The sequence below is a fragment of the Macaca nemestrina genome, chromosome 11 (assembly GCF_043159975.1).
Source record: "Macaca nemestrina isolate mMacNem1 chromosome 11, mMacNem.hap1, whole genome shotgun sequence".
Lineage (NCBI taxonomy): Eukaryota > Metazoa > Chordata > Mammalia > Primates > Cercopithecidae > Macaca > Macaca nemestrina.
In genome coordinates, this window is record NC_092135.1 from 38,790,797 (window position 1) to 38,814,750 (window position 23,954).

General features: G+C 33.6%; 1 protein-coding gene across 4 annotated transcripts in view; it reads right to left on the bottom strand.

The window, feature by feature from the left end:
* The window catches only part of LOC105492606 (LDL receptor related protein 1B), a 1,932,714-nt gene that overhangs the window by 736,044 nt on the left and 1,172,716 nt on the right, over positions 1-23,954 (bottom strand). For all 4 annotated transcript variants that reach the window (XR_011609732.1, XM_011759820.3, XM_011759819.3 and 1 more), the window contains exon 18: positions 19,718-19,834. Coding sequence is in view for 3 of the 4 variants with exons in the window: in XM_011759820.3 (XP_011758122.2) it covers positions 19,718-19,834 (117 nt within the window). In the remaining variant the exon portion in view is untranslated. The remainder of the gene's footprint in view (positions 1-19,717; positions 19,835-23,954) is intronic.

Sequence of the window (23,954 nt, forward strand, 5' to 3'; positions counted from 1 at the left end):
ATTGTACAAGTCCAGGCTTAGGAAACTGTTATCTTTGCCTGAAAAAGACAATAATAATCACATTATCTATTATTTACTGAATATATGATACTAGGCTAGCTGCAGATATATTACCAATACTCTTGAGGATATCCCTGCGATTGTTAACCCTAATGCCAATTTGCAGAAGAAAACAGTATATTCTGCCTAAGGACACATCAGATAAATAGCAAGTGGCAGTAAAATTTTAATACAACACTCTGATCAATGCCAAAATACATTATTATTTTTCACTATACCATGCTGATTATACTAATACTTTTAAAAGAGTATTTATAGTTTAGAAAGATTTGTGAAGGAATTAAAAAAAATTTAATTCATTCTGTAGTTTATGTCTAACATTTAAGCTCCAATTCTAATTTTTACTTACCCTACGGTATATAATTAAATATTGTTATGAAGAGTGGTGCTTTTAAAAATTACACATGCACTAGATTCACTGAGAAAATAAATTACATTTCTAGATATTGACACTAGTTGTGGCTCCCAAGAATTGGTACTTACATAGGACAGACTTCAAATGATCCGATGGAGTAAATGCATTTTGGAGAAAACCACATGAGAGTAGTGTACTACAACTTGTCATCATTTTGCCACTCTTTCCTTACTATCACATAACAATCTCATTTTATATACCAAGTATAATGTCACATACAAAAAAACAAAGGCTTTGCAGGCAGGTAAATGTGGGTTCAAACCCTGACTGTATCGCCAATTAATGTGTGATATTGGGTAGTTACCCAACATCTCTGAACAGAGGTCTGTGATTTGCAAAATGGAAGAAAATATCACTCAAATATTTTATTGGTTCAAGGCATTTAACTGAGAACTTTATATCAGATCGAGTTCTAGGACTTAGAAATGTATCACTTAAGTGAATGAATGAATGACTGAATGACAGAGTGCTAGGCACTAGGAATACAATATTGAATATTCTCATTTTTTAGACAGCTTACAATCTGCTAGGGAAGACATTTAGAATACAATTAAGTGATTTTAATAAATATCTGATAGATGTTATTTTATAGGCAGTGTAATGTGTTATTACAGTACACAGCAGAAGCAGCCAAACTAATCTTGACTGTTTATGTATTGCTTCCCAGAGGAAGGGATATAAAAGCTGATATGAATAATACGTTTGAGTTAAGGCACATGAACAAGAGGAGGAGGACTGGTTTTACAACGTTCCAAAGAAAGAGACAGATTCATGAAGGCCCAGAAGTGAGAGTACATAAAATGTTTGAGAAAATGAAAGAATTTTAGAATGGTTGCAATAGGGTATAGGATAGAAGTAGTGAAATAGGCTTGCAAGACAGATTTGGAAATTGATCACTATTTAAATGACCAAGTATTAGAAAGTCAAAAAGAACACCTAGGAAGTGTATATACAGTGACACTAAAAGAAGTGTGAGGAAAATATTGAATATTTCTGACAATATGGCAGACAATCAGGAATGTTAAGTAAAATAACCACCAAATATTTCAATACATAGGTGAATGTATACAAATAACATAAATTTTCAGAGTCCAGAAATAAAAGGGGTCCTAAAAACTAGAATTGTGAGTGAATGAAATATAACGCCGTTGCCTGTGTATGCATGTGTAATTTTGCCTCCAAAGGCAGTAAAAGAAAGCTGGTTCTGTTATCTATCTAGATGCCTGAGTTTTAATGTCAACCTGGGACAGGAGATAATTCTCCAGTTCTACAAAAAATGCCTACATAAGCTAGGACCTTCAAAATCTAAACTCTAAGTACAAGGGTTAGTTAGATAATATCTCCTCCTAGTAGAAAGAGATATCTCAGTCTAGACTGTGAGTGGGGAAAACGTCCCCTTGAAAATGTATAATCACAAGGCTATAATCAATCACAAGCTCCGCTTTCTGTAATTCAGAAATTCCAAGTTGAAAAGTTTAGGTAAAAATTAGTCCAGGCCATGTAATAATATTTCAGAAGAGTGACAGGGTACTCAGGGAGGACATCACCCAATAAAGTCTTCATAAAATTTCCACATGGGACCAAAAAAAAAATCAAACTTACCAATACTACTACTACTACTAATTATAAAACAATTAAAATCTGGTGAGTAAAATTCAGCAGACCTAACAAACAACAGGATTAGATCCAGAATATCTTTATATATATATATATATATATATATATATATATATATATATATAGGCTATAGATTGAAATCTGATAGGCACTATAAAATAAGTAAGTCAAAATGTATATAAAAGTTAAGGACAAAAATAAAAACCATGTAAAAAGACACAGAAAAAATAAGCAGATTTGAAAAGCAACCAAATAGGACACTCAGAAATGAAAACCGTAGTCTTAGAATTACAAACCACATGAACATGTTAAATTACAAATTAGTACACTTGAAGAGAGAATTACTAAACTGGAAGATCTGAAGAAATCATCATAGATGCAGCTCAGAGTTTAAGAATAATATAAAAGAAAAATCGTGAAGGATAGAATCTAACAAACTAATAGTTGTTAAAACAGGGAGGAGAGAAAATGAGGATAACAAGCAATATATAAGAAGAAAATTTCTTAAAATGTCCCAGAATTTAAGGAGACATGACTTTAGATTCAGGAAGCAAAATCTATTTTGAAATAAGTAAAAATAAATTCACATATAGAAATACTGTAGTGAAACATCAGAATCGCAAGAACACACGTATAAAACCTGAATTAACCTGCAACAATTTTAAATGTTAAACCTGGAGTGAAAAATTACCCAGCATCTCCACTACAAAAATAAAAAGAAGTGAGGACATTTTAGAAAATAATGTATCCACACTCTCAAAGAAAACAGTAAACATATTTATAAGAGTTTAGAGAGACAGAGGAACTAGAAAAATGTAAGAGGGAAACCAAGAAGTATCAGTCACTGAAGGCAAGAGAAGTGTTTGAAGTAGAAGGACAGCAGTGTTCACTACTGTTCAGATAAGTTAGATACAATCTGAAGTGTGCTACTCAGTTTTTGTTTTGTTTTGTTTTGGTTTGTTTTTTTTTTTTTTTTTCTTTTTAGTCTGTTGATCTTGTCAAAGAGTTTTTGTGGAGTGGTTTAAGGGGAAAATAAATGTCCAGTCTTAGTAGACTGAGTGAAAGATAGATATATAAAGTTTTATGTAACTTTTCTAAGAAATCTGAATGTAAAGAATATAAGAATTAATGTGATCCTTAACGAGAGATACAGGATTAAAAGAGAGTTACACTGGTGGTAATCTTTTTTTAAGAGGGAAAATGTTGAACACACATAAATAAATATTGATAGGAAGAAACTAGTTGACTGAGAAACTGAATAGGAGATTCAAGTTGCATTTTCTGTTTTTTTAATACATTTTAGCACAACAGAAAATATCTTCCAATTCAAAGAATAAACTTATAACTACAATGATAATTCTCCCTGGTCATTAAATAATAATTTATTCAATTAAAAAATGAATCTAGGTTTAATTTAATCCTAAAGTTAATAATTAAACAATGAATTTAGATTTGTTATCCCAAGATATTAAGAAAATAATAAAATTAATAACAGAAATGTTGAATAAAATGTGACAGATAAAACCACCAATGATTTATTTATCTATAACTTATATTAAAACTCAAAATATATGTCAAATATCTCAAGTAAATTAATTTTGTTTTGTATTTTAAGAATTTATTTCAGGACATCTCAATCTTTTTTGTTTTTGTTTTTAGTGTGCCTGTAACACTACAACTTCCAAGAGAAAACGAGTAAGACGCATTATATTTCATAGTGACAACCTTTTAAAACTACAGAAATTTAAAAAATGCAGCATTATGTTATGTGGAATTTCATTGCTTTTCCCTCATTCTAATTCATACACTGCAGTATTAACTACAGCAGTATACAAGCACAAGGAATAGACACTTCAGGGCCCTGAAGTAGTAATGAGGTTGGCTGGGGCACTTTTCTTTCAGTTTCATTTTTGCTACTTTTAAAATTAGCATATTATTAAAATGAGTATATATATATATTTTTTTTTCTCAATTTGCTTATACACATTGACTTTTCACTGAAAACAATACGCCTTGAGATTCCTGTTCCCTGCTCTGTGGTTGATGTCCATTTATAATTCTGATATCTTGACTATGCTTAGGCTACCCAGGCAATTGTCTTTTATTTTTTATAAAAGGAAAGCAAAGCCCTCAGGGAAAGAGAAGCAAATGACACTTCAAATGGATCAGACTTAACTTTGATAATACCCAAAATAGACAGCTTTGGTTGTTATATCAATACTGGATCAAGGTATGACTATAAATGATTATTAAGAATTCACTCTTACTTATTCTAGTTATAGATCTTTCTCCAAACATGTTAAAAAAAACCCATAAAATTTCCCAAGAAATCAAATTATCAGTGAGCTTCACACTGCCAGATCCTGATTGCAAATGAGAAATCAGTGTCATTAAGTGTGCAGCGTTAGATGTCACTAAAACTAGCACATTTTAAAAATGTTTCCTGACATAGAAAACACAAAAATCACTAAATAGGAAGAACATTAAAAAAAGAAGCATGCACTCAATGAAAGAGGCCATGAGAATTATAGGGGTTAAATTCAGGGGTAAGGCAGCATTACCAAACCTAGTCATGCCTGATAGTTCACACATGTCTACCAGTGTACATTTATAGTTAAAAGTACTTTGTCCTTATTTGTGAGCACTCACCTCTAAAAGCAAGATGTCCAAATATTTTATTAAACTCTAATGTATGATTTACATATGAAATTACACACATCTGATACTATGGCCAATATTCAAAGATCTATTTAAAACATTTAGCGAGATTCAGAATTGAAAATCATTGTAAATTCTTTAATGCAAAATTACATGACACTTAAACCAATATTTTAAATGATCTTACAGAATAAGATAAGCCTGTTGTTAACCTATTAATGGAATTAAAAACAAAGGAGACAGTAGTACTACTGACTAACCAAGAAGAGAGTGATACAATTAACTACCCAAACACTGTAATTGGTAGTTTTGTATTCTCTATTTAATCCTCATGCCAACACCATGAGATAGATTTTATGTTTGCCATTTTACATATAAACAAGAAAATACATTTCAGGAAAATTGCCTTTATGTGTTTACATTACCCTTAAGCAGACAAAGTATCAATAAGGATATATAGGATAATAACAAAATTAATAGGCTTGATCAATATCACCTATCAATCCATCAATCTATCCTTCTATTTGTCAAAATAAATTTACTTCTGTCAAATTTAAAAATATATACATTTTTCTTGTGTTCACAAAGGAATTCCATAAAAATAATCATTTCCTAGGCCACAAAACAGTTGCAATAGCTTCCAAGGAAAGAATATTACACAGACTTTTTCTCCTACCACAATTAAATAAAATCAAAATCACCCTTTATTTGAACATAAGGAAAACACAAACAACTGACATAGATTCTTCCACACACAAATATTTAAAAATAAATAGTTACTAAAACATAAGGAATATGTTCATAAATAATTTTTGTTATATATCACTTCCTAATGTCTTTATTAAAAATTAGAAATTTTACTATTTTTTGGTACCCCACACAATGTTTTTCCCATTTTCTCAATATAGTGTCACAGCTTTTATTTATACCATGAGGTAAGCATTCTTACATTGTTATCACAATATAATATTATTTTCTATAAAACTGTGTAGTACATTTCCTTACTTGTACTTTCAATTTAAAACTTTTAAAATTTCAAAACTTATAACTTAAAGTATGTTCTAGTCAAGAGGAAGTCAAGAGAGGAGTATAATTTTAAGAAATCAAGAAATAGCACTTAAACATATTACTTTATATTTATATAAAAGTAGAGGTAATAACCAGGCAACTTGGCTAAGAGTTAAAAATACTTGCCACTGGTAATAGTACAAAAGGTGTAGAATGACTATTATCTACTCTTGCACTATGTACTTTTTTTTTTATTGTAAGCACCTATGTATTATCTGACTTTCTTTAGCTAAATGTATCTACATCATTGTTTTAAAAGATAGCAATAGAAACTGAATAGAGAATAGGTATGCACTGAACCTAGAATTTCAGAACTATAAAGATTCAGTACTACTATATTAGAATTTATATATACAAAAGCAGAGGAAACGTATAAATTATTCATTTAAAAGAATGTAGCAATCTTCAGAAAATTCACATATAAGCACATCATGTAGAAGTGTCATCTCCTTATTGAGGTTTTGCACACCACAACCACTAATGCCCTGCAACATCCTAGAACAGAAACTTCGCTTTTTGTCTTCCCCTGAGACCCAGCATCTGGAACATGGTGGCTGAAAACACCCGAGAAGGTCTAATGTGGACTCATCTTGTAAGAAAATAACATTGTAAAAAATATTTAGAGAATACATCAATAAAACACGATAGTGTTTCTAAACTTTAGAAGTTTTTATGTTTTATAGAGTTTTAAAACTTTAAACCCTATAGTATTTAAGCTACAATGTTTTGTAACTTCTTCTCTGAAGAGGAGGTTGGCTCCAGACAACTCACAGAAGTTACACCACGACTGCCTTCCCGGCAGGTAGAGGGTCCTGATTTCACTCACCTCAGGCCTGCTCAAATTTTGGAAAAGAAGTCATCAAAACAATGAGCAACAACCAGTGATTCAAATATGGCCATCTTCTCTACTGTGTGGGAAATCAAACTACACAGGGTGTGTTTCTAGGATGTGCAGCAATGGAAAGGTTTTTTTTGTTCTGTTATTTGTTTTATTTTGTTTTGTTTTTTGGTAGTTAGATGTGGTCACATTGCCAATGACTGAAAGGAACAAGAGAGGAAATTCTACTATGGCTACACAGCAAATTTTAGCTCATGGCTGGGACTATGCATCCACGCAGAGGAGCCATCGTTGTAGGAAAATTGGACCCTTTAAAAAAATGCTGTAGGGAAATATAGAGGTAGGTTTAAACCTTACATCTGCTGTAATGACGTATTTTGACATCAATGACAACACATTACGGTGACAGAAATTATTTACTGACATATTGGTTACATCTTAGGCAAAGATGCATATAGCTTTTGCTTTTAAAACCCCAACTTGGCATGATAGAAATGTTTCCTGGATCAATACAGGACTTCAATCGAACACCTTTCAACCTAATAAATTTAATATTAACCAATTAAGGATTTCAGAAATGTTGCTGTTTTCTGAAACAATTTCAGTTGAGCTAACTCAAACTCCAATTGAAAACAATACATATATTCCCACCTGAGAAAGGAAGATTATTTGGAAGGAAGAAGAAAGAAAAAGGACATAAATCTATATTAAACTTTTATTCAGTGACCACTATGTGCCATCCACGATCTAGATTTTTACATAATTATCTCCTTTGACCCTGATTTTTATGTGTCTGTGTGTGCATGTACATGTGTATTTTTATACATTTGTGTGCATTTTTTTAACCAATGAAGATAGTAATGCTACTGAAGTCTCTAAAGAATTCATGTTTACTCTTGATAAAAATTGAAACAGTATCTATCAGCATCTAAAGACAGTTAAAATTATCATTGCCCAGTAACTGGTGAGGTAGCTCCAGTTAGCTCCTTCCTACCAGAAGTAATCTGCCGAATTACTTGAAAAAGACACACTAGAAAAGTAAAAGCAGGCCGGGCTTGGTGGCTCACACCTGTAATCCCGGCACTTTGGGAGGCTGAGGTGAGCGGATCCCCTAAGGTCAGGAGTTCAAGACCAGCCTGGCCAATAAAGTGAAAATTGTTTCTGTTAAAAATACAAAAATTAGCCTGTTGTGGTGGCACATGCCTGTAATTCCAGTTACTTGGGAGGCTGAGGAAGGAGAATCGCTTGACCCCGGGTGGTGGAAGTCACCGTGAGCTGGGATTGCACCATTGCACTCCAGCCTGGGTGACCGAGCAAGACTCCACCTTGGGAGGGAAGGAAAAGAAAAGCAACTGAGGTTTGGAGAGATATAATAGAGAGATATTGAAAGAAATTCAATGGAGTGGCAGAGACACAATAACCATCAGGATAGGGTTGCACATGAGAATCATGTAGACAGGTTTTAAAAATTACCCATGCCTGAGCCTCCATTATAATTCTATTGGCAATACAGGGCATATTAAAGTTCCTCTGGGGGTAGTGGGCTGAATTGTTAGGTATCAAAAAGGTACATCAAATTCTAACCCCCAGGACTTGTGGATGTGACTTTATTTAGAAATAGGGCCTTTGCAAATACCTAAGTATTTCTTGTGGCTCTGCTTTGGCATTGTAACTATGCACAGATCTACAGAAGATTTTGCTTTTTGTTATTTTAATTTTCAAGGTTAAAATTCCTTTTTTTTTTTTTTTTCCTACTTAAAAAACAATACCTCTCCATGGAGAATGAGCAAAATAGTACAGAAAATCCCAAAGAAGAAAGCCAAAGTCAGTGAAAATTCAGCATTATAGATATTTTGGTGAGGATGATTCAGAGTATCTATACAGGTAAATAATAGTTATATAACATTTTATGCACACTATTTTCCAAATTGATTTGCTTTTAATTTTTTACCTTTTTTTGATTTGTTTATGTTTTTGAGAGAAGGCCTTGCTCTGTTGCCCAATCTGGAGTGTAATGGCACAGTCCTGGCTCACTGCAGCCTGGACTTCCAGGGTTCAGGTGATCCTCCTCTCACCCTCCCTAGTAGCTGGGACTACAGGCATGTACCACCACACCCAGCTACAAATTTGTAATTTTTAAAAATTATTTTAGAGACAGGGTTTCACCTTGTTGCCCAGGCTGGCCTCAAACTCCTGGGCTCAAGGGATCCACCAGCTTTGGCCTCCCAATGCCTCAGCAACATGACAAGCATGAGCCACTGTGCTCAACCTCTAAATTGATTGTTTGCTTTTTGAAACAATTAATGATATTTTTTGTGCCAATAATCTTAACCTACATCCTTCAAAAGAAAAAAGAAATATAGTCTTTGCAGATATAAAGCTGAGGATCTCAATATGAGATCATCCTGGATTAAAAGTGGGCTTTAAATAACTGGTGTCTTCGTAAGAGAAAGGAGAGGATGCTATGACAGAGACATGGGGAAGAAGGTCACAGAGACGAAGGCAGAGGTTGAAGTTATGTTGCCCCAAGCCGAGAAACGCCAATAGCCACCAGAAGCCGAAAGAGGCAAGCAAGGACTTTTTCCTAGAGCCTTTGGAGGAAGCCCTGTTGACAGCTTGACTTTGGACTTTCGACCTCCAGAAGTGTGCCAGAACAAATTTCTGCTGTTGTTTTAAGCCATCACATTTGTAATAATTTGTTGTGGTCATCCTAAAAAATTCTAATCGGTGGAAAATGCTAAAACCACAGTTTACATTCTCTGATCTTCTTTTAAGAATCACATGAGATAATTTTTCCCAAAATACAGATTCCTGGACTCCATCCAGGACCTACTGAATGGAAATCTTTGAGGGAGGCAGGTAGGAGCCTCGGAATCTTTATCAGCAACAAGCACTGCAAGGGACACATATCCTCAAGCAAGAAATTGGGGAAATGCTGACTTAGAACAAGAAACTAAAAGCCCAGTATGGCTTTGAAAATATCCCTCCAGGCTTTTCTTAACCTCCCACTTTTCTGCAGACTGGACTTTATTAGTCAGGTGTTTACAAAACAGGGAACTGCAAAGAAAGAAAGATGCAAAATAATGCCACATGCGTGTAAGAATAACAAGAAGACAACTTAGCAGAAGCTTGCATACCACTTCTAAATTAAAAATTAAGTAAGCTAAAATTTATAAGTATGGAAGAAGGAAATAAACAGAACAAGGAAGTCTGGGATGCAAGGAATAAATCTACAGGACATAGACAGGAAAAAGAGCTTCTCAGTTTCTTCGGTATCCATCTTTTAAATAAAAGTAATTATTGCCAGCATGGAAAGTAGAGAGCAAATGGGTTTGAGAAAAAAATTAAAACTCCAAACCGAATACAGAAAAATAGAGTGCTGAATTGCTAAAAAATGAGTGTATCTTTCTATGGAGACAAATTATCAAAGAAGTAATGAAACATCAAGCATCTTTGATGTTCTCAGAACATTGACAGTAATTATGAAATTAATGGGAGATAGGAAACAAGAAGAAAAATTGGAAAGAATGCAAATAATACTATACCAACTCCAAAACTGAGAGAAAATTTGAAAATTATGGGGAGTGAAGTTTATGCAACAATTCTAAGATAAGCTTGTTAACAGTTTGTCAGTATATATAATGATAATATTTGATCATGACTCCAAAACTGAGAGAAAATTTGGAAACTATACAGAGGTGAAGTTTATGTAAGTTTCTGACAATAATTCTAAGATAAACTTGTTAAAACAATAGTTTATCAGTATTTATAACGTTACTAGTCATGAATGAAATAAAAATATTTTATGCCAGAATTTTTGCTGATGCAGTTTTTTTGACATACATATATCAAATATATATAATACATATATATACATATATAATATGTATTTACACATGTAACATACGTTTAGGGCATTTTCACATATATAATTTCATTATATATATTCATTACATATATTATTAAACATAGTACTTCCGTATTTTCAGCAACATTTTTGAGAAATTCTTTCACAATAAATGAAAATATCATACATGCAATATAATAGCAAATTTAGGTAGATGAGTAGTTGATTCATAACTATATCTATAGAATTCTAATTATTAGGTCAGTTTTTTTCCAGAAGAATGTTTTTAATTGCTCTCCAAAAAGTTCATATCTTTGTTACTATGATTTAGTTAAAGCCTTAAAAGTTATGCTTATCAAATCTTTGAATTATACAAAACTAGAAGACATCATTACTACGATGGATGATGAATTAAAAACTGCAATACTGCAAAAAAGTTAAGAATTGTAGAAAGATGGTGGGGTAGAGAGGACTTCACCCATGTACATACTTTGAAATGTATGGATAAGGGAGAATCAGAAGAGTATCAAAATAAAACTTAAGAGAACTTCTGAAATGTAAACATTGGAAATATCCCTAAAAAGCAAACATGCCTAAGAAAAGTTTAGGCATGTTAATTGCTGAGAAGTCAACATGTCAGTTACATGATAATGTTGTCTTCCAAGATTACTTTAAGAGAAACCTAGAAGCTAAATAACTAAAGATAAAAAGCCCACTATGATCTGTTGTAAAAATACCAAATTTTTACAACATAAACTTTTTACATTTTAAAAATTGCGGTAAAAATACATAACATAAAATTTACCATCTTAACCATTTTAAGAATATAGTTCAGTAACACTAACTATATTCGTATATTTCTGCAGAAGATCTCTAGAAAATTTTCATCTTGCATATTTGAAATTCTATAAACACTGAATATCAATTGCCCATTTTAGGCTATTGATTTTAATATGATTATTAAAATTCAAGTGAATGAATAGCAGGGCAATTGGTAAGAAAAGCCCCTACAAACATGGTCATGTAAGAAAAAGTTGAAGGAAGTGGTATGTTTAACCTATAAATGAGAAGAGTTGCTTGGATACGGTGGTGTCATTAGTTATCTTAAGAGCCAGACTGTGGACAAAGTTACTGATTCCATATAACTTTAGATGACAGAACAAATATCAGTGGGTAGAATCTTTAAGAAGGCAGATCTGAGCTCCATGAAGAAAGAATATTCTGAAAATTGATTATCACCCAACAGTAGAATTAATTACCCTCTGAAATGTTGAGTTCTTTGTTTCTGAAAATATTTAAACAATGAGTAGGTAATCACTTCTGGGACCAATTTTAGAAGAATTCCTATATTTGATAAGAGATTAAGTTACAAAGCATTTTAGTCAACTACAAAAGTTTCTAATTCTGTGAGAATAGACAACTAGGAGTGAATGGGCCTGACATCCAACTGAAATCTATTAATATATTGGGCAACTTTGCACACACAATTTTCAGTACTTCAGTCTTACAATGTGAGAACTAAAATAACTTTTCTTATTCTTTCTAAATGTTCATGTATTGAATAAATGTGTGTATGTTTGGACTAGTAGGTATGTACAAACCTACTTTAATAGGAGATTAGAAGGGAGAAAGGAAGAACGAAAAGAGGTAAGAGAAAAAAAAATGAGTGAGTTAAAAACAAAAACACGTAAAAGTGAAATTCTTTCTTTCACCATGGCCCTGGCCCACTTACATCCAATACTAAGGATAAGGAGACACCAAGTACCTTCACATTCTACACAGAGAAGGCAATATTGGAACCATTCCATATAATAGGAGAGTATTGTATAAGTCAACCTTCTGGAGACACCACTAGACCAACCTGTGGAGAGATCCACAAATACAAGAGGAGAGACTCCGTGAGAATCATTCATGAAATTGTGTGGGTGTCTGAGAAGGCACTGATGAGATGTTTTTTCTGCAAGTGATCTGGCCCTTTTACCTGTATCTAGAGAGGAGCAAAGAACTAGAGAGTGATCGCAGGCCCAAGGTAATTAGGAGAGCAACCTGCTCACAACATTCGGGAAAGCAAAATAAAAAACATAGACCTAGCAAAGACAGAAAACCTTTTCTTGTCACATCAGTAATGCAACCAAAAGAGCAGCCCACTAAGCAAGGGGATTCTAGCAACTTAAGGCTATGAGATATACATCCTGTGGTGGGAATGAGGAGGTATGGGGAATAAAAGATACCTAGGTCTAGATATGTAGGGAACACTGAAGAAGGGAGAAAAAGAGAGAAGAAATGAGCAGGAGGAATTTCAGGGAATTCTAAAGAGGGATGAGACTCAAACCTCTCTGAAGATCTCACACAGAAGCCTCTCAATAGAGTTGCATTTCTCATGTGTCAGAGGATCGTGAAATTTAAAGCAGTAGAAAAGAAGTTTCCTCTAGATCTGCTTGAAAAGATGTTACTCATTTCCTCCATGTCTCCTCTCTGCCTGAAGAGCTAAAGTTACATGAGAGACAAGTAGGGAGTAACAAAGCAGGACATATTTTCCTCCTCATTCTTAGAACCTCAAGTCTAGCCAGCAATGAGGGAGGAGAAAGCTTTGACTAAGATATAATACTGGTGTTTCAAAATGCATTGGAACAAGTTATAGAAACTAAAACTTACCAGGGTCATTGTGTGGTGCAAAGTTATTATGAAGGAATGGCAAAGGAGTTGAAAACAGTGCTGGACAATAATTATATTTCAATATTCCACTGGATTACTACTACTCATTATAGGGTTACACACATATGCAGGTTTTTTCTTAGAAAATAAAAAAATATTATACTGAATCAGAAACTTTGCTTTTCTAAAAATCTTGTGTAAAATATATTATATACAACTTACTACTGATTTAACTGGGTAAAAACTCCATTTAGATAGCTGAAACTCTTCCTTCTTTCTCTATTTTTATTTTTACTTATTTATGTTTTTTTTTTTTTTTTTTTTTTTTTGAGGATGGGTCTCACTCTGGTTGTCCCAGACTGGAGTGCATCATGGCTCACTACCGCCTAAACTTCCTGGACTCAAGTGATCATCGCACCTCAGCCTCCCAAGCAGCTGGGACTACAAGCACCCATCACCACCCCTGGCTAATTTTTGTACTTTTTGTAGAGATGGGATCTGGCCATATTTCTCAGGCTGGTCTGGAACTCCTGGGCTCAAGTGATCCACCTGCAACAGCCTGCCAAAATGATGAGATTACAGGCATGAACCACCATGCCTGCCTACTCTTCTCTTCCTCTCTTCTTCTCTCTTCTCCTCTCCTGTCCTGTCCTTTTCTTCCCTTTCCTCTCCTCTCTTCTCCCTATCCCCTCCTCTCCTATCCTCTTTTTTCTCTTTTTTTTTTTGTAATTTTATAAGATAGCAAGATTACAAGAGCATTTAAAGTAGGATCACAAGTACAAGAGACAAAATGCTACAACATCCATAAAATTGAGTAATATTAACTTTGCAAACTTTAGTCCATTTTTATTTCTACTTCATTGATTCATTGATCTTTTTTTTTTTTTTTTTTTTTTTTTTTTTTTTTTTTTTTTTTTTTTTTTTTTTTTTTGAGATGGAATCTCACTCTTGTTGCTCAGGCTGGAGTACAGTGGCATGATCTTGGATCACTGCAACCTCCACCTCCCAGGTTCAAGCTATTCTCCTGCCTCAGCCTCCTGAGTAGCTGGGATTACAGTCATGCACCACCATGCACCACTAAATTTTTTGATACTTTTAGTAGAGATGGGGTTTCTCCACGTTTGCCAGGTTGGTCTCAAACTCCTCACCTCAAGTGGTTCACCTACCTTGGCCTCCCAAAGTGCTGGGATTACAGGTGTGAGCCACCACACCCAGTCTGAACTACTTTTCAATCTCCTAACAAACATTAGATAATTTCTCTGGTTGAAGGCTTCTAACAAATTAGGTACTACCAACTTACATTAATGTATATTTATTAAAATATAATAAATGTAAACTATTTGGAGATACCTGGAAGACAGAACAAGCCAACGATTGTTAAAGTTTAAAATGAATAACCGTACTTTTTTTGACTATAAATTGTCTAAAGGACAAAACATGTCATTGTTTGAAACATTATGTTTAATCATGAAATGCCCTTATATTTAATGTTGTAATTTGAGGATGGTGATATGGCTTGGCTCGTCCCCACCCAGATCTCATGTTGAATTCCCACGTGTTGTGAAAGGGACCCGGTGGGAGGTAACTGAATCATGGGGGCAGGTCTTCCCCGTGCTGTTCTTGTTATAGGAAATAAGTCTCGAGAGATCTGAAGGTATCATTAGGGGGAGTTTCCCTGCCCAATCTCTCTCTTTGTCTGGTGCCGCCCACGTAAAATATGACTTGCTCCTCCTTGCCTTCCACCATGATTGTGAGGCTTCTATAAATCCAGTTAAACCTCTTTCTTTTGTAAATTGTCCAGTCTTGGGTATGTCTTTACCAGCAGCATGAAAATGGACTAATACATATGGGAAGGAAATTTGTAAGGATAATTGCTTCCAACTTAAATTAGTTTTGCATATACGAAACATTCTTATGTTACATAAGTTCACAGATGATAAAATCAAATACACATGGTACAAGGATCAGCATTAATTGAGAATTTGTTATTAGGGTGGTGCAACAGTAACTGCGTTTTTGTTGTTGTTGTTGTTGTTGTTCTCCATACTGGTAAAAACCATAATTACTTTTGCACCGACCTAATAGAAACGTAAATTCTTGGGCCCCCCCCGAGACTGACTGGATCAGAGACTCTGGAAATGAGGCCCAACACTCTGTTTTTTAACAAGTTCGCCAAAAGACTCTGATGTATGTCTTGAGTTTTCAAATTTGATCACACATTTCACCATTTGGGAAGCATTAAAAATACTAATTATTGGGTCCTACTCCTGGAGATTCTATTTAATTACTCTGGAATGAGGCATGGGCAGGTGATTTTAAAGTTGCCCTGGTAATTATTTTATCGAAAACTTAAGTTGAGAAACAATGTTAGTCTTAGCCTTGAAATTAAATTGACCGTTCAATTCCTTGACACAGGTCCACTTTCAACACAGGCGTCACAATTTGAATATGTCTTCTCTTGTTTGCATCATCAATTTACAAATTATTCTTTCCACATGTGAAGACTACTAAAAAAATTAAACAACTGCTTAAAGATTAAAGCTGAATCCTCAGACGGCCTTCCCAATTAATGTAAATGTGCGCCCACATATAATCTCAACCTAAAATCTGCAATTAACTTGTAAAGGCAAAATGCAAGTAAAATGAATTAGGTTTATAAATAGATGCTAGTAAATTCCAGTGAAAACTTGACCCTCAGTTGCAGTACCTTCAACACCTAATTACCAGCAGAAACATTTCAAATCATAGGCTTTGCATGTTTTTAAATTCAAATTTTAGTATCATTTTTAATGTGTAACAGTACTGATAAACCTAACAGAGATTATTCATGGAGCTGAAATGTAAAAACAAAAAAAGTGATTGCAGCATCTTCCGGTAGGATGAAACCTTTGGGAATCTGGGCTATTCCGATGACAAAAGTAAAATATGGCCAGTACGAGTTTTATAATAAAACTAGAAATGAGTTGAATCTATATTTATTTATAGTATAGTGTCAAATAGGGTGAGTGCCTTTTAAAAAAATGCACTCCTTGTCATTTTGTATGCAGTGCAGGGATAATTTCTGTTACAGAGATCTGTGCCATTCTTTCTTATGATAACTTTAAAAGTGAAATTGTTCCTACTAGACTTTGTCAGCTTCTCTTCTGATGTAAATTTTGATTTTAAATAACAATGTGAAAGGTGTGTTACTGAAGAGAGAAACATGTTTGAGGTAAAACAGGTTTCCTTCCTTGTAAAGAAGAAATGGTACTGCTACTAACCCATATCCATAGTTTACAGATACTCTGTAAAATCTGGCTATATTTCAGAACCAAACTGTCTAGCTGCTAAATTGTTACAGTGTGTTCATATCCAACTGTGTGCTGCAGTTCTCTTGTACCAACTTGTGAGAGTCTATTTTTATTTTAATTTTTTTGAGACAGAGTCTCACTCTGCCACCCAGGCTAGAGTACAGAGGCACAATCTCAGCTCACTGCAATCTCTGCCTCCCGGGTTCAAGAAATCTTCCCACCTCCACCTCTGGAGTAGCTGGGATTACAGGCACGTGCCGTCACGCTGGCTAATTTTCGTATATTTAGTAGAGACAGGGTTCTACCATGTTAGCCAGGCTAGTCTCTAACTCCTGGCCTCAAGTGATCCACTCATCTTGGCTTTCTAAAGTGCTGGAATTACAGACATGAACCACCACATCCGGTCATGAGACCCTATTTTTAAATTTTCACTGATTCTATTTGCCAGTTGTAAAGCACATGTCATTTTTTAAAATAATTTTTATAAATGTAAAATTAAACAAATAATGTTTAAAGCAAAGGTAATATACACCTGAGACTTCTAATTTCTTGATAATATTACTACATTGCTCTTGAAGTTATTCGTGTCAGCTGTATCTGAATAGTGGAAATACTACATACTAGTGCATTACTGCATATCGTCCTAATTCCACATTCAGAGAATCATGTTGGCAACTTGATATTGGCCATGGTGGGAGTATTTACAGCACACAAATGGGCCAACAATACGTCAGGGTTCCTCCCCACCAGGAAATGTTAAAACATTTACCAACACAACAAGGAATGAAACCTACTATAAGTATATGTGCATTTAAATCAGATAGTCATTGAAGTATAATGGCATTATCTGCACCCTCTGCATGGATCACAAAAAAAGTCAGCCTAAAATGGTTGGATTCTAGTGGTAAGTATGCCTGGGTTAACAATCTGTTCCTTCTATTTACTATCTTTGTGATCTCAAGCAGGTTTCTAAAAGTCTCTGAGTTGTAATTCCTTTATCTGTGATATGTGAACCACAAAATATTCCTCATAGATTTGTTATTATAAAAATTCAACAGAAAAATATGTGTCTGGCAGCGCTACCAACCCTTCTTCGCCTCACCTCATAAAAGATATACAAGTTTGCTGCTATAGTCATTTAGATTATTATTAAAATTTTAGGTATTTTCCTCCTTTGATTAAAGTAAATTGTTATTGAAATAAAGAAACAGGTCTTGCCCTAGTCCTATTAAAAAAATAAAAGAAAAGAGAAAATCTGATCGAAGACCTAATAGAAGTTCTTTAAAGAGCTCATACTTTATTTTCCTAATTGTTTTCATGACATTTCTTATCTGAATTGAGACTCTGACTCCAGGGCCTCTCTATATTTAATGTTATTAGATTGTTCGTTACCTTGCTGGTATTCTCTGAATAAGGATGCTCACTGTGGAAAGGAATCAAGTTTTCTAAAATATAGAGCAACTTAGCAGCAGACTCAGCCAGATTTAGGACCACACAGTTAGTCTGGATAGTGGAAAAGAGAGAGAATATACTGCTCAATCCACTTTATTGGTCAGGCTCCAGATATTCTATTATATACATAAAATATGCTATCGTCTCTTGTGTGGTTCTCTAGTGCTTTCTTCCATACTACTGCTGTCGCCTTCTTTACTATATCACTTACCACCACTTACTTTATACTTTATTCAGAGGTTATATACTCAAATGTTTACAGGGACATAATAGTCTAGCATAAGAAAATTTTAGATAAGCGTCCTTCAAATACAGGCATTTAAATTGAGAGGTTAACACCACGGAAAATAGTATAGAGATTCCTCAAAAAACTAAAAGTAGAACTACAATTTGATCCAGCAATCCCAGTACTGGGTATCTACCAAAGGAAAAGAAGTCATTACATGAAAAAGACACATGCACACACGTTTGGAGCAGCACAATTTGCAATTGCAAAGATACTGAACCAACATTAGTGCCCATCCAACCAGTGGCTGGATAAAGAAAATGTGGTACATATACACCATGGAATACTACTCAGCCATAAAAAGGAATAAAATTATGTCTTTTCCAGCAACTTGGATGGAGCTGGAGGCCATTATATTAAGTGAAGAAACTCAGGAATGGAAAACCAAATATTGTTTTCTTATCACTTATAAGTGGGAGCTAAGCTATGAGGACGCAAAGACATAAGAGCGATGTAATAGACTGTGGGGTCTTGGCAGGGGGAAAGCTGGAAAGGGGTAGAGGATAAAAGACCACATATTGAGAACAGTGTACTCCGTTCGGGTGATGAGTGCACTAAAATCTTAGAAATCACCATTAAAGAACTTACCCATATAACCAAAAACCACCTGTACTCCCAAAACTATGGAAATTCAAAAAAATAGAAAAAATAATAAACAGAAGGGTTAAAAACCTTATTTTTCTACTACTAAAACCATAAGTGTTAAATTATTAAAATGTATACTTATTGCATTATATTTTAATAAATATGCTATACATGTCTAAATTATGGGTACAATTTTCCCATAATTTAAAAAAATCTATTGCCATGACTGAAATAAAGCACAAGTCTTAGAAAGCCTGGTTCATTCTGTTACTGTGTTTCACTAGACATTACTGAGACAAATGATATGAAACATACTGATGCATGAGTACAATGAGAAGAATTAAATTTGTAACTTGATGTGACAATACATTTTTACTATTTTCAAAAGTAAGAGAATCTGTGCAAAGTGGGAATTTTGCCATCAACAAAAATATTATCTTTAATACTGTTTGTCAGTCAGAATCATACGACTGTACAGAAATGAAAACAATGATTTACCAATTATGTAGTCTCAATCTGAATCATTTATTCTTCCCGGAAGATAACATATACAAGCCAATAAGAAACACGTCCTCCTCCTTTATCCTAAATGTTACCCCATGAACTACTCTCTTTGACAAGTTTAATCACTACAGACATAAGATTAATAATGAACATTGGAGATTGTCCTGTTAGCCATGTAATAACCACTTCCTAACAAAATCTGCAATGTTTAAATCCATTTATTTTTGCTGAGAATATTGTTTCTACCGCACAAATAGGAATTATTCAGAAGTTATCATTAAAGCGCACACTCAAGTCCAAAAGTTTGTAACAGAAAGTGACATATCCTCTGTCTATTTTACCTGTAGTCATAAAGATATAAATAGCTCTTTAAGGAGGGTATAGTGATAGGATATCGTATCTGACACAACCTCTACTAACAAATGTTTCACTCACAACTTACCACAAGATGCCATTTCATCTGTCTGGTCACCACAGTCGTCTTCCCTGTCACACAGCCATGCTCTGGGAATGCAACGCCCATTTCCGCAAGAAAACTGGTCTACCTGGCATGTTCTGGCTGTGATGATCAATTAATATACAAAAAATCAATTTAGAGGCCTTTTGAACATCAAGAATATAATTAAACATGCAACATCCTTTCATACATAAGATAGTATATTTCTCTATTAAAATAAAATATTTTAAATGTCCATTTTTATTTAAGACTTCTGAATACCAGCTTGCTTGTCTTCTCTAAAGTTCACATGCTTTGCCCTTCAATTATCAATGACTGCTAAATGACAAGATAGTAATCCTCACACAGTTCCATAAATGAAGCTATGAATTCATTATTTTAAAATTTTGCCCAGCATGTGCTTATGAATATAAGGTTGAATTAAGTATCATCCAACTCTTAATTAACAAAAAAAGAATTTTGGATAGCATTTGCTAATAAACCAAGAAAATTTTTTTTGCAGTATTGTAGAAGGCATTATTTGGAGACGATCTCAGTATATCTAGTTTCTAATCATGGGGTCAGAATTGTCCTATTCCTCTAACATTTTTAATGCATTTGTTTCTTGATCTCTAAATGATCTACTGTATGAAGTGAGAGCGCAAAAAAATAATTTCTAAAACGTATATTTAGCCTTAAGATGTTTTCTTTTTAACTCATTTTTCAGTACAATTATTTTTAAAAGTATGACTTTTTAATCAAGGTATATTAATGAACTTTGCTTTGGGCTCTCTTAAGGGTTTCAATGAACACAAACATGGAATCTTGCTTTCTATGTTAGCCGGAGGCAGTGGTTTAAAGTTATTCAGAAAAGGGGTTATGTTCAACAGGAAATTTGATAAAACTTTTCTAGTATAATCAGGGCAACTTTTAAAAGCATGAAAGCTTAAATAGCTTCCCTGCCTCTTCCCCTAGGCCTTTGTTAGTGACATGCTTAGTTGTTTTTATCATCGATTTTCTTTTTTTTTAATTTTGTCCCTCTGAACTACAAATATGCCTTTAGGAGCCTCAATATCCCATCTACCCTTTCCTTTCATTGGACTAGAGAAAAAAATGAGATATATTGGGAAAGGGATACTTGGTCCTATGAAAATTTTGGATAGGTGAGGCTGGAACACATAATGAATAATTGGGGTCTGAGTGTCAGTGGCTACCATAGGGGAATCTTGATGGGTTTATAGACTTCCTTTTTCCTAGGTTTGAGAACCGTTGTTTGTCTCATCAAAACACTTTGTGAACTTGGCTACTGATGGTTGGTATAAGAGAGAGAGTGGTGCAAAGCCAACTCAATCAACCACACTAAAATGAGTTCCATGAATTAGGGCTTCAGCAATCATTGAAAATAATTTTTTATAAGATAGATACATTGTTCTACCCTTTTAAGAAAAGTGAACTTGCAGTGTTAAGATGTATATTCATTATTAGTGAATATTTTAAAGATTATCCTAGAAAAACAAATGAAAAATTTACTGGCTTGGTTTGATACATTAGATTGTTCCTAGTCTTACTGTCTAAAATTAGAAATATCAGGAAAATTATTATAATATGTATTTTGCTTTGCTTATATGATAAAGTTCTTAAGTCTAAAATATTTTATGCACTATCTGATTTTTCATTTTACAAATTCATCATTTATTTTACATTAACAGATTTTAAATATTCCAGCAAACATATATGCTTCTATAGTTTTTAATGTTAAAATTACAAGTAAAATTAAATAATTCTATATTGTCTCATTTAATTCTACAGATTTTCTGGTAAATTATTCTGTCATCTATACTAAAATGAAAAAAGTTCTTAGATAATTGTTATAACATTATGTCTGCTGAGAAACAAAATAACTATACATGTATTTGTATTAACCTAGAGAAGGAGGTAGAAAGATATACACAAAGTCTAATGTCATTAGTTTACTTGATAGGAAGGGGTAAAAATAGAAGTGTGAGAGAGATTAATAATTTTTCCCTTACATATCTCTGTTTCACTGGTTACAATAAATACCTTTTTATCTTTTGAGTTTTAAGAGAAATTCAATAAGAGCATTTTTTTTTCAATTCTTGTTTACTTCCTTTCACCCTACCTTGCCTCCTTCCTTGTTTTCCCTTGTTGTTTCTCTTTTTTTGTTTTCCATACCTTTCTTCCTCCTTCATTCTTTATTTCATTCCTTCAGTCTTTCTGTTTTCTTGCTTTATATAAATAAACATTATCACATATTTCTATCTTAAATTCTAATTGGCCCATAATAATAAATTAAATTTATCAAAACCAATGTTCTTTTATTTGACATTCTTATGTCACTGTATTCTCGCCTAATAATTCAGGTTTAATTCTAGCAAAGTTTTATCAGATTGTTTTCTTTCATTAGGAAAGCTATGGTGATTAGAGAGGAAAATGAGAAAGAATTTCTATGAACCTGTCTCATATTGTGTATGACCCATCTCACATTGTGATGGTGTGGGAATTTGTGTTACCTCATTAACTTTGAAGCTGGAGGAACTGTTATGACCTATTATTCCAAAGAGTATTCACTGTATTATTATTGAGGGAAAGTATGCCCTGAAGATATATGAATTCACCGTCTGTTCTAATCATGGAGAAAATTATTCATTTAGTCTACTAGGCAATTTTAACTGATTTCAGATGAGAAAGATGCTTCATTCCACAAACCCTCAAGGACCATTTACATGATATAATGAAGTTGACTAAATTATCACTTTCTAATCAATGAATTTTTCTGAAAACAAACCCACAACATTTACTTTTTCATCTCTTGTCTCCATCAGATCTAAGTTAGTTTGGAGGCAAGATTAGCAGAGCAGCCCCATAGGACTCTAATTTTGTAGCACATGCTGCTCTAAGGAGGAAGAAATTTACACCTCCTTCAAGAGAATTGTTTGTCTAGCTGCTGAATCAGAGATTCAGTGTAATCATGCTTCTCCTGTAGCCATGTAACAGTGAGAACTCTCACAAGGCACACAAACTATACAGTCAAGAGGAGACTAGAGCATAGCACTATTCCTAAACATCACTTTTTCTGTATTGTAATCAAAGCATTCTACTTAGCTGTATTTAATGTCATATCAAAATGCACTCATTCTTCTGTAAAGAGAAGTCTAATTTTTAAATACATTAGGGTATTTTGCAATCAATTATATTTATCTAGTATGAATTTAGTTATAATTGGTAGAGGATGTGAGAAGAGCAAATATTATGTAATCTAACCAGAGCACTATGGTGGGGTGAAATGTTGATATGAAATTGTCTAGGCTTGAATATAAGGAATGATCATGTTTCCATGAAGAAAAATAATTTCAAATCTAACTACTTTTCATCTTCAGTCTCTGGGTCTCCCTCATGAGTAGACAACAATATTCTGGATGGTGACAGAGAACGGCTCCCAAGACCCTGACTGTGTCCACTTACTCCAGCCCCCTGTGTATGTGCTATTTCCTCTTCTGGGCAAATTCTCCAACCCTTTCTCTTATTATTCACTTCACCCCACCCTGGATAATCTATTCTGGTCAATTGTTCTTTTTTTTCCTAGTGAAATATTTCTACCATCTAGCAAAGTAAAGGAAAAAAATATCATTAGCATCAGTTTACTGTTACATAGCTATATCAAATCTTATTTATTTTTATATTTGTTACAGATTTTTATTTTTGTTTTATCTAAGAAAAAAATATATGTACTTATATTTCAAATTTCCTACATAATCTTTCTCAATCACATTTCCCTCCCTCTCTTTCCAGAGGTAACTAATCTTCTTAATTTGTTTTTTTTTTTATTTCTGGGCATATTATACTATTCCTATTTATGAATTCATAAACACTATGTAAAATTATTTTATATTTTATACTTCATATAAATGATATTGTTTATTTTCTTCAATTTAGTGTTTTATTTTTTTTTCCTTGGATGAGGGTATCTCATCTAATTTAACTTTATTTTTAAATTCATTTTTGTTGATATTTGAGTTCTTGTTCAGATATTTTAATTATGAACAGCATTCCATGAATAGAACACAATATACCTATACATTCTTCTGTTAATGGACATTTTAATTGTTTCAGTTTTTCACTACTACAGCACAAGACAATGAAAAATTTTATTCATGTCTCTCTCTTCATGCACAGGTATTAGATTATAAACATAGAAATATAATTACAAAATTGAAGGTATGCA